At 41.5% G+C, this 17177-nt stretch overlaps 1 protein-coding gene across 1 annotated transcript in view; it reads left to right on the top strand.

Moving 5' to 3' along the window:
• LOC139416928 (melanopsin-A-like) overlaps positions 1-15809 on the top strand; it is a 58147-nt gene extending 42338 nt beyond the window's left edge. The window contains exons 10-11 of the mRNA XM_071166112.1: positions 9511-9579; positions 11298-15809. Coding sequence (XP_071022213.1) covers positions 9511-9579; positions 11298-11537 — 309 coding nt within the window. The 3' untranslated portion in view covers positions 11538-15809. The remainder of the gene's footprint in view (positions 1-9510; positions 9580-11297) is intronic.
• The last annotated feature ends 1368 nt before the right edge of the window (positions 15810-17177 follow it).

Raw genomic sequence — 17177 nt, 5'->3', positions numbered from 1 at the left:
AACCGTGTGAATGCGTTGTCTAACACAGTAAAGGTCAGTAAGTAAGCCAATTTAGGGTTTAAAAAAAAAATCCCACTTGCACTTATGCGCTCATCTCCCAACATCAATACACATTAATGCCACCAATGGTACCTAACATTCAGTGCCTCTACCTGAGAAGCACCTAATCAAACAGAAACACACTTGCTGTACTGTAATGCAACAAGATTCGTAGGAGAATTAGGCAAGAACTAAGTACACATTTCCATCATAAAGGATTCTTCTGTGTAGTCCGCCACAAATCTATTAAACCAACTATTGGCCTGGAAAGCACCCCTGGATTTGTGTCAGCCAATCGCATGGCTCCTAAATTAATCTGGTACCTTGTTACAGACAGGATGGTAAGATGAATCCACAACAGAGGGGTCACTCCAGGGAGGAAGCTTTAGGACGGCTTTGCTGTACCATAGACGTCTAATCCAATTTTGACATTTTTGAAACGTGTTCATCTTTACGGCGTCTTTCAGTGTTACTATTTCAAATGTGATGTCACCTGCTAAAGCAGTGTTTTATTAAACGGTGGTATACGGTGCCCCCATGAGAACACGAGCTAGCTCTATGGAGCACAGTACTTGTAGAGGCAATCTGTATCGGAGGATAAGAACCTATTTTTTAAATGTATGAGCAATCGTATAGGGGTCAGCAGACATGTTTCTGTAAAGCGGATATATAGAGATAGCTGATGTGTCTTATCAGGGTTCATTACAAGTAAAATTGTCTTTTAAATGTGTCTTTACAACACATTGTGATACAATTATAATCTTTATTGAGAGGTTAGATTTCACTGTTAATTAAATGTCCCCCTTTGCACTCTAAAAAGAAAAGGTTCCTGGAGTATCCTTTAGGGGTTCTTTAAAACTGTGGGGGAACCCCTATTAGCTCTTTAAAGAACCCTTGAAAAAAGGTTATTTTAAGAACCTTGTGGTGGAACCCCTATTAGTTCTTTAAAGAACCCTTGAAAAAAGGTTATTTGAGGAAACTTGTGGGGGACCCCCTATTAGTTCTTCAAATAACCCTTTAAAGTGAGAGTTTGTTTCATATTCATGATCCAGTGAGGATATTTTGACAATAAAATGACTGTTACTTACTTGGTTCAAAAGTGGTGTAGCAGAAAGGCCCCCCAAGTAGCTCTACATCATGCTCGCCATTCGTCACCTATGACACAAATACACATATGCACAGGTAAAGCACTTGATTTTTAAATTAGGTTCCCACTTCATTGGATACTCGCATATACTGCATGGTCCATATGTACTCAAAACGATTAACTGCAACTTTGTTGACAAGCAAACACTTGCTGGAACTAAGGTTAGGTTTAGGGGTAGGGGTAAGGTTAACCATAAACCCTGGCTGCCTTTGATGCTGGGCCTGCATTCCCATCAGAACTCCTATTCTGTGTGAACTTAACTCTGATGACTGCAACCTCTTATTTGCAGACAAGAGATTGCCTTTCTTTTTTTGTAAACTTTTTTTTTCAATCATCCCATGCCACGATTCCTTCGTAAAGGAGAATTGAGGTTGAGTAATTAGTAATGACCAAGTGTACAAAAATGTAATAAAAATATCACTCACATATCCTTGTCCTGTACAGTCCCTTAGAAATGGGTACTTGGCCACCAATGATGTCACTATATAGTCTGCTTGTAGGGTACCTTTGAAAAGGGTAGATCGATGTGGTGTTCCATTACAGCATAACACATCCATCCACATCCATCCATAACACACAAATCAAATCAAATCGTATTGGTCACATACACATATTTAGCAATGTCATTGCGGGTGTAGTGAAATGTTTGTGTTTCTAGCTCCAACAGTGCAGTAATATCTAAACACACACACACACAAACTCACATGATGTACCAAATGTATAAACTTATCACGTGCACATATACCTGGTATCAACTAAAATCTGGATGATTTGTCTCCTCCACTTGGACCAATCAGTGGGAAAGTTGGAACTCTTCACTCTGTTGGTTGAGTTTACACTGCAGGGCTGTGGGGAACTCAGGAAGGGTGCATATTGTGGGCCACAGTTTTGTGTTGGTTGGTGGATGCTGGTTATTGGTTGGTTGTTGGCTTGTAGAAAATTGTGGTGGGTTGGTCTTTTTGGAGTGGTACTGTGATTCCTAAGCAGGTGTTCTTTGACTGCTCCCAGCATTGTCTCATCTGGTGTCTTTTGGCATGTGTCTTTGCAATGTTTTTGTAGTCACAGATGACATGTGCAATTCTCTTGAAGTGCTGATGTTTGGCTTCAAAGCACATACACGACAGATGGATAAGTGGTCCTTATGCCATCAGCAGTCGGTAGTAATGGTTCGGAAAGTGCATCTTGGGTGTTTGCTTGTTTGGGAAAAGCATGAAATTGAAAAAGCATGAAATTCCATTATTTTCTCTTCCAGGTATGGTGCCCAAGACCTTTTGATAGTAGGTGCCATTATTATGTCCCCAAGTTATCTCAGTAACAGGCACACTTCCCATGCATCACAGCTGGCTATTTGCCACCCAATGATTAGCATTTCTCAGATGCACTCCCAACCAGATGTCCATTATTCCTCAGGACGCGCTCAGATAGTGGTGTTTGTCTGGGTGATCTGTCGTAGTTGCCATTCGGGAAGTCATCAATCTCGTCATTTAGCGGAGCCACAGTGATTCGTTTCGTCTTCACAAGCTTGTGTAACACCATCCAGGCATGATGCCCTCAAGGAAGTCATGCATCACATCGAGGGGAATAAATACATAAAGGGTAAAGATATGTCTTCTCAGAGACGTAGCACGGACTTCTAACACCAGGTGGTAGCTGTAATTTGTTGAGTCGCGCATTGTGAGCTCTCGTCCTTGGTTGCTGTGCAAAAGCCGCAGGGCCAGATGGATTACCGGGAGGTGTATTCCGAGCATGCGCTGACCAACTGGCAAGTGTCTTCACTGACATTTTCAGTGAAGACCCACTCCAATTTGCATACCGCCCCAACAGATCCACAGATGATGCAATCTCCATTGCACTCCACACTGCCCATTCCCACCTGGACAAAATAAACACCTATGTGAGAATGCTATTCATTAACTACAGCTCAGCGTTCAACACCATAGAGCCCTCAAATCACTAAGCTAAGGACCCTGGGACTAAACACCTCCCTCTGCAACTGGATCCTGGACTTCCTGACGGGCCGCCCCCAGGTGGTAAAGGTAGGTAACAACGAGTGACGCAGCGGTCTAAGGCACTGCATCTCAGTGCAAGAGGTGTCACTACAGTCCCTGGTTCGAATCCAGGCTATATCACATCCGGATGTGATTGGAAGTCCCATAGAGCGGCGCACAATTGGCCCAGCATCATCCAGGTTAGGGGAGGGTTTGGCCGATGTAGGCCGTCATTGTAAATAAGAATTTGTTCTTAACTGACTTTCCTAGTTTAACAAACATTATGATCCTCCATTATACTGCTCTGCACAGTCACACAATGCTTCTCTCTGATCTTCATCATAAACATGCAGAGGTTTCTCATAAGGCCTCTAACTAGGTCTTCAGTTTTGAAGTCCATGGACTCAACAACATTAGTTGCAGGCGCCCACGCGAGATCAGAGTCATCATCATTCACATTTTCCTTAATGTAGTTAGGCACAGGGATTACAGAACCATTAGGCCTACTTGTCAGCAAATGATTGTGTTTTTTGTATATATGTGTTCTATGTGAAGCAAAGCATTTGCATGAATACATGTAACCTCCAAGTCCACATGTTAACAGGAACCCTTGATACAGACCAATGTGGCGAATCCGTTTTATGATTCCTCAAAAAATGCTTGTTGCAATATTGGGCAGTTAGCAGGCATTTTGACTGGTTTTGACTGATAGGTAGCTTAGCATTTAAAGCATTCCAATTGTCCAGCCGAAAAGGTGAAAAAAATCTGTCATTTGGTCCTTGACCATAGCAGTTATAACACCCCCACAACAAGAGCTACATGGTAGTTGGGTTAAAAGCAGAAGTTAAGTTTTGGTTGGACCTAGCATGCAATTGATTTTTTTATTTAAATGTAAAACCTTGGAAAGGAGAGATGTAGTCCTCCAACTGATTTTGCTGAAGCCACTGGCAGACATCCCCCACTGACCATCCAGATACTTCAGAATTTCTGAAAATAAACAACAAAATCAGGTTTCATGCCGGAGTCCAGTTAGGCTATGCAAAGGTACTACATACCCTGTCCCGGAATACCCATGAAATGACCCAAAACCAACTAAAAGACACTTTGTTGTCCCATTTGAATGTCATTGTTATGCTAATAGATGTCAGTTTGTATTAACTGCTATGTAGGTTAAATTCACACTTCAAATGCAGCTGTCCTACAACAAACATATCCTTACCTTCTTCTTGATCCCAATTTCATTGTGTCCATGTTCTGTATTCTATATTTTGCAGTAACAGCAAAAAGTTACAGTGAAATCAAGGAAAAAGGCAGCAGCTGCCATCACTAACCTCAGTTACTGCTTTTTACCTTTGGGCTGCTAGCTCAAAGGTCTACCTTGGTATTATGTATTGTTCTTCGCTGATACAAGTATAAAATTATATGACACTGACAGCCACATACAAATAATTCTATTAACACAAGTTTTTTTATATAAAAAAAATCATAATGGAAACATCTTCCAATGGGTGTACCAAGCAAGAAGGCAGTAACTGCCGTCTAGGGTCAGGTCAGAGGTCAGGGTCAATATGAATAAAAAATAACCTCATAGTAAGACAACAGAAGCTCAGATCCAAAGATCTGCCTACAATTCATTTGGCCGGACAATAATAAAAAATAAAAAACATACTTTTTTAACATTTTGTTACGCTACAGCCTGATTAAATTGTTGTTATTCCTCATCAATCTACACACAATACTCCATAATGACAAAACAAAAACAGATTATTTTGAACTTTTGCAAATGTATTAACAATTAAATATCACATTTACATAACTATTCAGACCCTTTACTCAGTAATTTGTTGAACCACCTTTAGCAGCGTTTACAGCCTCAAGTCTTCTTGGGTATGACGCTACAAGCTTGGCACACCTCTCCGTGAGAAGTTTCTCCCATTCTTCTCTGCAGATCCTCTCAAGCTGTCGGGTTGGATGGGGAGCATCGCTGCACAGTTATTTTCATGTCTCTCCAGAGATGTTCGATCAGGTTCAAGTCCGTCTCTGGCTAGGCCACTCAAGGACGTTCAGAGACTTGTCCCGAAGCCACTCTTGTGTTGTCTTGGCTGTGTGCTTAGGGTCGTTGCCCTGTTGAAAGGTGAACCTTCGCCCCAGTCTGAGGTCCTGGGTGCTCTGGAGCAGGTTTTCATCAAGGATCTCTCTGTACTTTGTGCCGTTCATCTCTCCCTCGATCCTGACTAGTCTCCCGGTCCCTGCCGCTGAAAAACATCCCAACAGCATGATGCTGCCACAACGATGCTTTACTGTAGAAATGGTGCCAGGTTTCCTCCAGATGTGACTCTAGGCATTCAGGCATAAGAGTTCAATCTTGGTTTTATCAGACCAGAGAATATTGAGTCCTTTAGGTGCCTTTTGGCAAACTCCAAGCGAGCTGTCATGTGCCTTTTACTGAGGAGTGGCTTCCGTCTGGCCACTCTACCATGAAGACCTGATTGGTGGAGGGCTGCAGAGATGGTTGTCCTTCTGGAAGGTTCTCTCAACTCCACAGAGGAACTCTGGAGCTCTGTCAGAGTGACCATCGTGTTCTTGGTCACCTCCCTGACAAGGTCCTTCTCCCCCGATTGCTCAGTTTGGCCGGGCGGCCAGCTCTAGGTAGAGTCTTGGTGGTTCCAAACTTCTTACATTTCAGAATGGAGGCCACTGTGTTTTTGGGGACCTTCAATGCTGCAGAAATGTTTTGGTACCTTTCCCCAGAACTGTGCCTTGACCCAATCCTGTCTCTGAGCTCTATGGACATTTCATTCAACCTCATGGCTTGGTTTTAGCTCCGACATGCACTGTCAACTGTGGGACCTTATATAGACAGGTGTGTGCCTTTCCAAATCATGTCCAATCAATTGAATTTACCACAGGTGGATTCCAATCCAGTTGTAGAAACATCTTAAGGATGATCAAGGGAACAGGATGCACCTGAGCTAAATTGTGAGTCTCATAGCAAGGGTCTGAATACATAAAAAGCTATCTGTTTTTTATTTTTAATACATTTTCAAGAATTTCTAAAAACCTGTTTTCGCTTTGACGTTATGGGGTATTGTGTGTAGATTGATGAAGAAATGTTTTTATGTATTATTTTTTATTTATTTATATTGATTTATCTATTCTCCAAGATGGCATAGCAGTCAGACGTCCTTTGTCCTCGTCTTGTCGTGTCCCGTATATATATTTACATCTTTCTTCGCATATATTTTATGTATTTTCTTTTCCAAAAACTCAACTTCAAAACACTCTCCTTCAACCCACCTCACCAATTTAAAAAAAAAAGTATTATTTACCTCAAATCTGAAATCCAAAATAGAAGCTAGCCAGAAGCTAACCAGAAGCTAGCCAGAAGCTAACCAGAAGCTAGCCAGAAGCTAAGCAGAAGCTAACCAGAAGCTAGCCAGTTTACTGGCTAACGTTAGTATTCAGCTAATCACGGTTGATGGTCATCAACTATCCTTTCCGAAAAACTATCTCCAGTTTTGTACAAAGTGATAAGAAACAATACTGTGCAGCCGTATTCATTGATCTGGTCAAGGCTTTCGACTCTGTCAATCACCACATTCTCATCGGCAGACTCGATAGCCTTGGTTTCTCAAATGATTGCCTCGTCTGGTTCACCAACTACTTCTCTGATAGAGTTCAGTGTGTCAAATCGGAGGGCCTGTTGTCCGGGCCTCTAGCAATCTCTATGGGGGTGCCTCAGGGTTCAATTCTTGGACCGACTCTCTTCTTTGTATACATCAATGATGTCACTCTTGCTGCTGGTGAGACTCTGATCCACCTCTACACAGACGACACCATTCTGTATACTTCTGGCCCTTCTTTGGAAACTGTGTTAACAACCCTCCAGACAAGCTTCAATGCCATACAACTCTCCTTCCGTGGCCTCCAATTGCTCTTAAATACAAGTAAAACTAAATGCATGCTCTTCAACCGATCGCTGCCTGCACCTGCCCGCCCGTCCAACATCACTACTCTGGACGATTCTGACTTAGAATAGGTGTCTGGTTAGACTGTTAGACTCTCCTTCCAGACTCACATCAAACATCTCCAATCCAAAGTTAAATCTAGAATTGGCTTCCTATTTCGCAACAAAGCAACCTTCACTCATGCTGCCAAACATACCCTTGTAAAACTGACCATCCTACCGATCCTCGACGATGTCATTTACAAAATAGCCTCTAATACCCTACTCAATAAATTGGATGCAGTCTATCACAGTGCCATCCGTTTTGTCATCAAAGCCCCATATACTACCCACCACTGGGACCATGTACGCTCTCGTTGGCTTGCCCTCGCTTCATACTCGTCACCAAACCCACTGGCTCCAGGTCATCTACAAGACCCTGCTAGGTAAAGTCCCCCCTTATCTCAGCTCGCTGGTCACCATAGCAGCACCCACCTGTAGCACATGCTCCAGCAGGTATATCTCTCTGGTCACCCCCAAAACCAATTCTTCCTTTGGCCGCCTCTCCTTCCAGTTCTCTGCTGCCAATGACTGGAACGAACTAAAAAAATCTCTGAAACTGGAAACACTTATCTCCCTCACTAGCTTTAAGCACCAGCTGTCAGAGCAGCTCACAGATTACTGCACCTGTACATAGCCCATCTATAATTTAGCCCAAACAACTACCTCTCCCCCTACTGTATTTATTTATTTATTTTGTTCCTGTGCACCCCATTATTTCTCTCTACTTTGCACATTCTTCCACTGCAGATCTACCATTCCAGTGTTTTACTTGCTATATTGTATTTACTTCGCCACCATGGCCTTTTTTGCCTTTACCTCCCTTATCTCACCTCATTTGTTCACATCGTATATAGACTTGTTTCTACTGTATTATTGACTGTATGTTTGTTTTACTCCATGTGTAACTCTATTGTTGTATGTGTCGAACGGCTTTGCTTTATCAGGTCAGGTCGCAATTGTAAATGGGAACTTGTTCTCAAGGCTGTAACGTAAACAAAATGTGGAAAAAGTCAATGGGTCTGAATACGTTCTTAATGCACTGTAGAATTGCTTGAAAATCAGAGACAGCTGTCCATCAACGATTCCAAACCAGATTTACTGAGCATGATTAATTTTGACAAAACAATGAATACAGTCAGTATTTGTTGCCGTAAAAGTTGTGCCAAGTTTGTAGAATCTTATTCAAAATGACTCACAGCTGTAATGGCTGCCAAAACTCTGGGGTGTGAAGACATCTTCATTTTTTTATAATTTGGAAAATCGTCTATAATTAACATTTTCTCTGAAAATGTGGAGTAGGTTGTATAGGTCTGTAGGGAAAAAAATCGAATTAAATCAATTTATTTTAGATTACATTTTAAGCCAGCAAAATGTGAAGACTGTGCAAGGTGTGTGTAACCTCACTATGGACTGTAACACTGACTTTTCAAGCCTGATTGTTGATGTCAATATTCGCCGATTCAAGATCAAATATTTTATGAAGGCTTAAATAAATGTTCTTCGGATTGGTGTCCCTTCCACGGGACAGTTGAGCTAAAGTAGGCTAATGCGCTTAGCATGAGGTTGTAAGTAAGAAGAACATTTCCCAGGACATAGACATATCTGATACTGGCAGAAAGCTTAAATTCTTGTTAATCTAAATTTACTGTCCAATTTACAGTAGCTATTATAGTGAACGAATACCATGCTATTGTTTGAGGAGAGTGCACAATTTTTAACACAAAAAGTTATTAATAAACAAATTAGGCATATTTGGGCAGTCTTGATACAACATTTTGAACCGAAATGCAATGTTTCATTGGATCAGTCTAAAACTTTGCACAGACGCTGCTGCCATCTTGTGGTCAAAATGTGTATTGCAACTGGGCTGTAATAATACATTATGATCTTTCTCTTGCATTTCAAAGATGATGGTACAAAAAAAATAGATGATGGTACAAAAAAATTTGGTTTTTTCTTTGTATTATCTTTTACCAGATCTATTGTGTTATATTCTCCTACATTCCTTTCACATTTCCACAAACTTCAAAGTGTTTCCTTTCAAATGGTACCAAGAATATGCATATCCTTGCTTCAGGGCCTGAGATACAGGCAGTTAGATTTGAGTATGTAATTTCAGGTGAAAATTTAAGATCCTCAATTGTTGTGTCTCCTCTTAATATAAGGAGTGACCAATCCCTACAATTATTAGTACGTCTTTACTTACATGTGTCCCAACAAATGTGTTTTGTGTGACTGGAATTTAATTGAGTTTCACATTGAAATGACTCAGAGTTGTCACTTATAGCAGGAACCAACCTCTACGTCATGTATTTTGTATCTTCCAGAGCTCTAATGCCATGGACAACATCTCCATGACAGGCGTGGGCCACAGTGACCACGGCTTCCCTCCAAGTGTAAGTACCCATAATTAGTGTCAGTAAATTCCTCGTGGCTGTATCGTCTAGTGTGGCTTGCCATTACCTACCTCCAATAAGAAACAAAGCAGCACTGGTTCCCTATTTAATCTTCTCTCAGTCTGAAATATAACACAACATGTTTCCCCCTGTTTTCTACCCTCTTGATCCCATCTACGTAATATGGATCCCAGTTTCCCATATAGAGAAGGCACTATAGCAGGGATCATCAACTAGATTCAGCCGCAGGCAGATTTTTTCTTGAGTGGATGGTCAGGGGCCCGGAACATAATTACAAATAATTTGTAGACTTCAAGAAGCCCAGATATAATATTTAACTAAAACGTAACAATGTCAAACCTTGCTTACAATTGTAAACAATCACATATATCTCTCGTTCATGCGTGGAAATACTTTGGAACAGATTTTCAAAATGAAAATCATTTGGAGCTGAGTTGCTGCTTTTAAAAGTACTTTATGTCCAACAATAAAAATAAATAATAATAAATCACCCGCGGGCCAAATTCGGGGAACCGTTCTCTATAGTCTCTGCCTTAGCCAAATATGACTGATGTGAATGCGTTCCTGTGCAGTCTGACAGGGATTGGCCATGAGCAGACAGCATGCATGCAGATGGCACAGAACAAGTGGCCTTGATAAATCACGGCAGTTTAATCTTAATAAATGTCGCAGCGGACTAACCAGGTTTATGAATGAGAGACACAATTAACTGTCCTGCGACATGCCTGGTGGCAGGCTAAGCCAACGGGGGAGAAATATTGCCACTTTCCCTTTCATTTGTAGTCAGTGCTGATAATGTCAGGGTAGGAACGGCAGTGGCTGATTATATTGACACTGATCTGTAAAGACAAAGGAAAATAAATCTAATGGTCTAGTTCAGGGATGGGCAACCCCCTTTTGTACGCCCGCAGATCAATTTCCAAAGACAAAAATATATATATTATTTTTGGGGGTTACTCAGTCTGGTCTCAACTTACTGTATAGTAAAATACACAAGATTTGGTTGTGCATCAGCAGTTTTTCTCTTGTTATGTCAGTCACTGACAGTCACTCAATTGGCCCATGTCAGCTAAAATGTTTTAGATTGGTAAATTAGTCTAGCGCCCTGCCAGGGGTTGGAACCAAAATAATTTCCCAATCGTTTTGTTCTGAACAGAGCCATACATTTATTTTGTTCCACTGTTCTGACGAGCAAAATAAAGTTCTGGACCGGTTCAACTCCAAAAAAGATCCGGTTTATATCATTCCGTTTTTAAACCTCTGAAATCTATGGACTTACGAGAGTTGGCTTAGAGTTGGACCATAGCTTACGTTAGCTAGCTGGCTAACACGTCGGTGTGTGCAGAGCGGCACCACAATTAAAAACACATCTTACCTGATTGTAGTTAATAAATCCAAACCAAATTTTGCTTAGGGCCGCTGGTTCTGACGACATGTGGATATTGATGTGGGTATGCAGACCCACAAGCCACCGCAGACCCCCAATTTCTTTGTGGCCCCCACCGCCATTAAAGTTAACCATCCCAGGTCTAGATAGTCTTGTATCCTTCAAGGACTGTCTTTTAGATGTCAAACCATAAATCCAATCTTTGTCTTAAATTGCAATGCTGCATAGCTAAACAATTGGGTGTGAAAGTCAATCATTTAGCATTTTATGTTCGCTGTTTCTCATCTCACCTTCTGTTTGACATCAATAGGCAGGTGATTCATCAGAAGGCACCATAACTAGAGGAATGATTGGCCGGATTCCCAGCATCGCCATCACCTCTGAGACCAGCCCCTCCTTACCTGTCCTTAAGGCCAGTTCCCATGGTTCCAGTAGTAGGCCAGCCAGTGGCAGTGTAGATGTAGGATCTGTAACCAAGGGGCCACGGGAGAGTGTCCAGCAGGGGTCAACACTTCCCTCTAACAGTGATGGCTCTACACCACTCATCTGATCACAACCACCCAGTTTTTATGTACAGCACTTGATTAGTTATAGTAAATGCCAGGGTCTGTACTCAACATGCAACTTTTCTAAAGGTCAAGTTAACCCCCATGTGAATATGTTCTTTATTAAAACGTTTTTGTTTTGTTGCTTTGTTAATGTGCAAGGTGACAAAGTACAGAATTGCAGTTTGGTATCTACTGTAAGCAAATGGGATAGGTTGTGTTGTCTGCTAAACTTTCACCAGGTCATCTGAGTGAGCTACAATCATACAAGAAGCCCAGCCATTTCAAATCCCTTTCAAACATTTCCCCTAGCTCAGGTCCCCTCATCTTAGATCTGCAAGAGGAAGATGGCTGAAACAGATGACATAGAACTGTTGTGTGTAGTAATGCATTTGTGACTGAAACAGGCAGCACTGATCTGAGCTGGAGGTGGCCATCTGAGTGATCTACACTATATATACAAAAGTATGTGGACACCCCTTCAAATTAATGGATTCGACTATTTCAGCCACACCCATTGCTGACAGGCGTATAAAATCAAGGACACAGCCATGCAATTCCATAGGCAAACATTAGCACTAGAATGGCCTTACAAACTGCCTCTGGAAGCAATGTCAGAACAAGAACTGTTGGGAGATTCATGAAATGGGTTTCCATGGCAGAGCAGGAGCACAAAAGCCTAAGATCACCATGCTCAATGCCAAGCGTCGGCTGGAGTGGTGTAAAGCTCGCAACCATTGGACTCTGGAGCAGTGGAAACACGTTCTTTGGAGTGATGAATCACGCTTCACCATCTGGCAGTCCGACGGACAAATCTGGGTTTGGCGGATGCCAGGAGAACACTTCCTACCCAAATGCCTAGGGCCACCTAAAGTATGGTGGAGGAGGAATAATAGTCTGGGGCTGTTTTTCATGGTTCGGGCTAGGCTCCTTAGTTCCAGATAAGGGAAATCTTAACGCTACAGCAAAGGATGACAATTCTGTGCTTCCAATTTTGTGGCAACAGTGGGGAAGGCCCTTCTTGTTTCAGCATGACAATGCCCCTGTGTACAAAGCGAGGTCCATACAGAAACGGTTTGTCAAGATTTGTGTGGAAGAACACTGACCTCAACCCCATCAAACACCTTTGGGATGAATTGGAACGCCGACTGCGAGCCAGGCCTAATCGCCCAACATCAGTGCCTGACCTCACTAATGCTTGTGGCTGAATGGAAGCAAGTCCCCGCAGCAATGTTCCAACATCTAGCGGAAAGCCTTCCCAGAAGAGTGGAGGCTGTTATAGCAACAAAGGAGGACCAACTACATACTAATGCCCATGATTTTGGAATGAGATGTTCAACGAGCAGGGGTCCACATACTTTTGGTCATGTAGAGCATCTTCGCTGGGAGAAATATCAGGCTGTTTAGGATATTGTCCTTATTGTGGATCCAGGTTGTAGTCAATTCAGATTCCGTCACACAGCCGTGGGCCTTGAGAAAGAGAGACTTAAATGTAATTGGCCATTTAGAATGTGTAAGACGCTGAATTTGATATAACCTGCATTGTAATACAGTATTCTGTTGCTGTATTTATGCAGTATAGATTCAATCCGTATTGCAGAAGATTCACGTTATGGCGCGATTGAAATTTAAAGGCAACGTTCCCGCGTTCGGCTCAATCGGAAATGACCTTTACATTTGAACCTGGATCGAATCAGCCCCATTTTCTTTCTTTAAAAAAAAATATTCTAGATTGCATCTAGAATATTCTATTCTAGATGCATCCAGTTTACCGAATAATTAGTGGTTGGTCCATAGGCAGTAGCTTAGTTGGTAAACAAAGACAATGTATGGTCTATGGCAGATTTGAATTCCAGCATCAAATCAAATTTTATTGGTCACATACACATGGTTAGCAGATGTTATTACGAGTGTAGTGAAATGCTTATGCTTCTAGATCTGACAGTGCAGCAGTATCTAACAGGTAATATCAACAATTCCACAACCAAACACACACCAGGATTCTCTCAATTGTGCATCTGTAAAAGTTAGTGAGGGTTTTCGGTGACAAGCCACATTTCTACAACCTCCTGAGGTGAGTTTCATCAGTTTCCAGTGGCATGTATTCATGGAATAGAAAATACACAAATCTAGCAACGGAATGGGATATGAGAATATATATATATGGATGAGCAGTGACAGAGCGGCTAATAGATAGTAAAGAATATATAGTGTAGATTATAGTGTCTTTGAGATGAGTAATGCGAGATAAGTAAACATTCTTTTTTTTTTACCCCTTTTTCTCCCCAATTTCGTGGTATCCAATTGTTGTAGTATCTTGTCTCATCGCTACAACTCCCGTACGGGCTCGGGAGAGACGAAGGTTGAAAGTCATGCGTCCTCCGATACACAACCCAACCAGCCGCACTGCTTCTTAACACAGCGCGCATCCAACCAGGAAGCCAGCCGCACCAATGTGTCGGAGGCTACACCGTGCACCTGGCAACCTTGGTTAGCGCGCACTGCGCCCGGCCCGCCACAGGAGTCGCTGGTGCGCGATGAGACAAGCCCTCCCTAACCCGGACGACGCTAGGCCAATTGTGCGTCGCCCCACGGACCTGCGACAGAGCCTGGGCGCAAACCCAGGGACTCTGATGGCACAGCGCCCTTAACCACTGCGCCACCCGGGAGGCCAAGTAAACATTCTTAAAGTGCCGTTATTAAAGTGACTAGTGTTCCATTTATTAAAGTGGTCGATGATATCAAGTCTGTAGGTAGGCAGTGGTTGTGGTGGCTGTTTAACAAACAGATGGCCTTGAGATAGAAGCTGTTTTTCAATCTCTTGGTCCCAGCTTTGATGCACATGTACTGACCTCGCCTTCTGGATGATAGCGGGGTGAACAGGCAGTGGCTCGGGCGGTTATTGTCCTTAATGATATTTTTTGCCTTCCTGTGACATCGGGTGTTGTAGGTGTTCTGGAGGGCAGGTAGTTTGCCCCCGGTGATGCTTTATGCAGACCGCACCACCCTCTGGAGAGCCCTACGGTTGTGGGCGGTGCAGTTTCCGTACCAGGCGGTGATACAGCCTGACAGGATTCTCTCAATTGTGCATCTGTAAAAGTTAGTGAGGGCTTTCGGTGACAAGCCACATTTCTACAACCTCCTGAGGTGAGTTTCATCAGTTTGGAATAGAAAATTACTTTAATAGAAAATTATTGAAGTAAAAGTGAAAGTCACCCAGTAAAATACTACTTGAGTAAAAGTCTAAAAGTATTCGGTTTTAAATATATTTAAGTATCAAAATTAAATTTAATTAATAAAATGTACTTAAGTATCAAAAGTAAAAGTATAAATCATTTCGAATTCCTTATATTAAGCAAACCAGATTTTCTAATTTACAGATACAAACAAAGCATTTGTGTTTAGTGAATCCGCCAGATCAGGTAATAGGGATGACCAGGGATGTTCTCTTGATAAGTGTGTTGTACCATTTTGTACCATTTCCCTGGTAAACATTCAAAATGTAACTTTTGGGTGTCGGGGAAAATGTATGGAGAAAAAAGTACATTATTTTCTTTAGGAATGTAAGTGAAGTAAAAGTTGTCAAAAATAAAATATGGTAAAGTACTTTACACCACTGCTTAATATACTAAAAATATTTCCACACCAAGATACCCATAAGTATTTATTTTTATGTCCCATGGGGGTCTTTCTGCTTGTAATTCACGGGAGAATCAGTATCAGAAGATTCATTGTGGAGCTTAATGCTCTAATGGCATCAGGGTTAATTATAACTCCACTCATGTGAAATCAAACTTCTAAATCATCCAATAATGTTATGATCTGCAGAAGCAATTTTTTGTAAAGTACATACTGTATATTTAAGTATTTTTTTAACAGTTCTTATTCGCTTCTGTATATTTTTGTTGTACTGCTTTTATTTCGTGATTCAAGCTTTTGGAAGTAACTGTGAAGTGCATTGTACAGTACAGTTCTATGAGGAGTGTTGTAGAATGTGAATTCAATGTTCCCTGTGTTTGTATGGGTGGCAAAAAGGAACATTATTGTTGATTGTACCTCAGCTGTTATATAGCCTTCCCTAAATTGGGTCTATAGTGAGTTTCAATACAGAGCATCACTATAATATATGTGACTATAATGATATTATAGGGTATGAAAGACTGCATCATACTCTAGAATAGGTCTGAAGATCAGAAACATAAAATATTGAGTCAAGTGCAACAAGTTGTTTTGTAATTTGGAAAGTTAGAATGCGAACATAAAATAGCCTCACCCCAGTGTTTGCAATTTATCTGCCTGTATGAGTAGACAAACTACACTTTTACAAAGCTTTCTCATTGCGGTACAGGACGTGTCTCACTGAGCCTTGTCCCTAGGAAGTGGAAAACACACTTCCTGTTGACTGATACATCAGAGTAAATTGACCATAAATTGCAGCTTGGCAATTGCATTGGCACTCAATCATGAAGACTGCCTGTTTGTCAGATCATGCTTGGTTATTATATCTCACTGGCAACTCAGTGGGTAGTGTCATCCATATCATGTTTTGGGAAAGGGAAACTGTGGGCCAATCCAAAATCGTCCCATAAAACCTAAGCCCTATGCACTTGTGGAGATCTGAGAGGATTTGGTATGGTGAAACTTCCACCTAGCCTATCAGAGGGCAAGGTGGTGCTATTACCAGATTGATTACCATGTGTCAAATCCTCTCCAACTACACAAGTGCATAGGGGACGATTGTGCCCGTGTCACCATGCCCGTGATTATATATGATTGAGCCACACAGTGACATGTAAATAGTGTTCCCAATGTCTCTTGGCGAGAGATTTGAGAGCTCCACGTCATTTCAGATGGACTGAGATTGAAAGGTTGATTCAAAAGCATTCCTAACAATGAAAGAGAACTTTATCCCCCCTCCGCTCTCAGAGGAGAAAGTGTTCCTAAAATGGATTCATTTGCCGAATGTTTTCAAAATAAATGTTATTCAGTCTTATCAAATGCTAAGTTGTAATCTAATTTTGTTGTTCTGTAGTATAATAGTTTTTAACTTAAATACAGGTGTTTAATTAATTTGTATTTATGTGTATTTGTATAATTGAGAGACATCTATCTTACAGAAAAGGACTATATGTTTGGAAATATGAAAAAGGATTTACTGTAGATTTGTTACTTAAAGTATGTCCAATCAGTGTTATTTATTTTTGTAAATAAATATATATTACTCAATGTATCCTCTACCTTGTGATGCTTCAGTATTTTTAAAGAATTGTCCAAACAAGAGGCAAATAAAAGATAATAAAAGATCCAAAATGTGAGACAGCTTAGGTCCACGTCGACATCATAATTACTATGATTGCAACTGTAAAATAGTCATCTATTCTACACTTAGTCTACTAACACAGTACAGTATGTGGTTGTTGTAATTTATTCACCATTAGAGGTTTCTGCAGTCTCTTTCTAACCATTCTCCTGGCACTCCTACAGCAGCCATGCTCCCTGTCAGCCATCATTACCTCATTGATTTCTCTCCCTGGGGTTCCGGCATGGAACGCTGTTCTCAGGAGGCTGCCATTTTAACAAACACGCGCATACTGACGCGCACACTCACGCACGCACACCTTCCTTTAAAACCTCTGATCTCCTGA

Source organism: Oncorhynchus clarkii, chromosome 1 (assembly GCF_045791955.1).
Source record: "Oncorhynchus clarkii lewisi isolate Uvic-CL-2024 chromosome 1, UVic_Ocla_1.0, whole genome shotgun sequence".
NCBI lineage: Eukaryota > Metazoa > Chordata > Actinopteri > Salmoniformes > Salmonidae > Oncorhynchus > Oncorhynchus clarkii.
The sequence above is the reverse complement of the archived record's forward strand: the minus strand, read 5'-3'. Positions and strand labels throughout refer to the sequence as shown.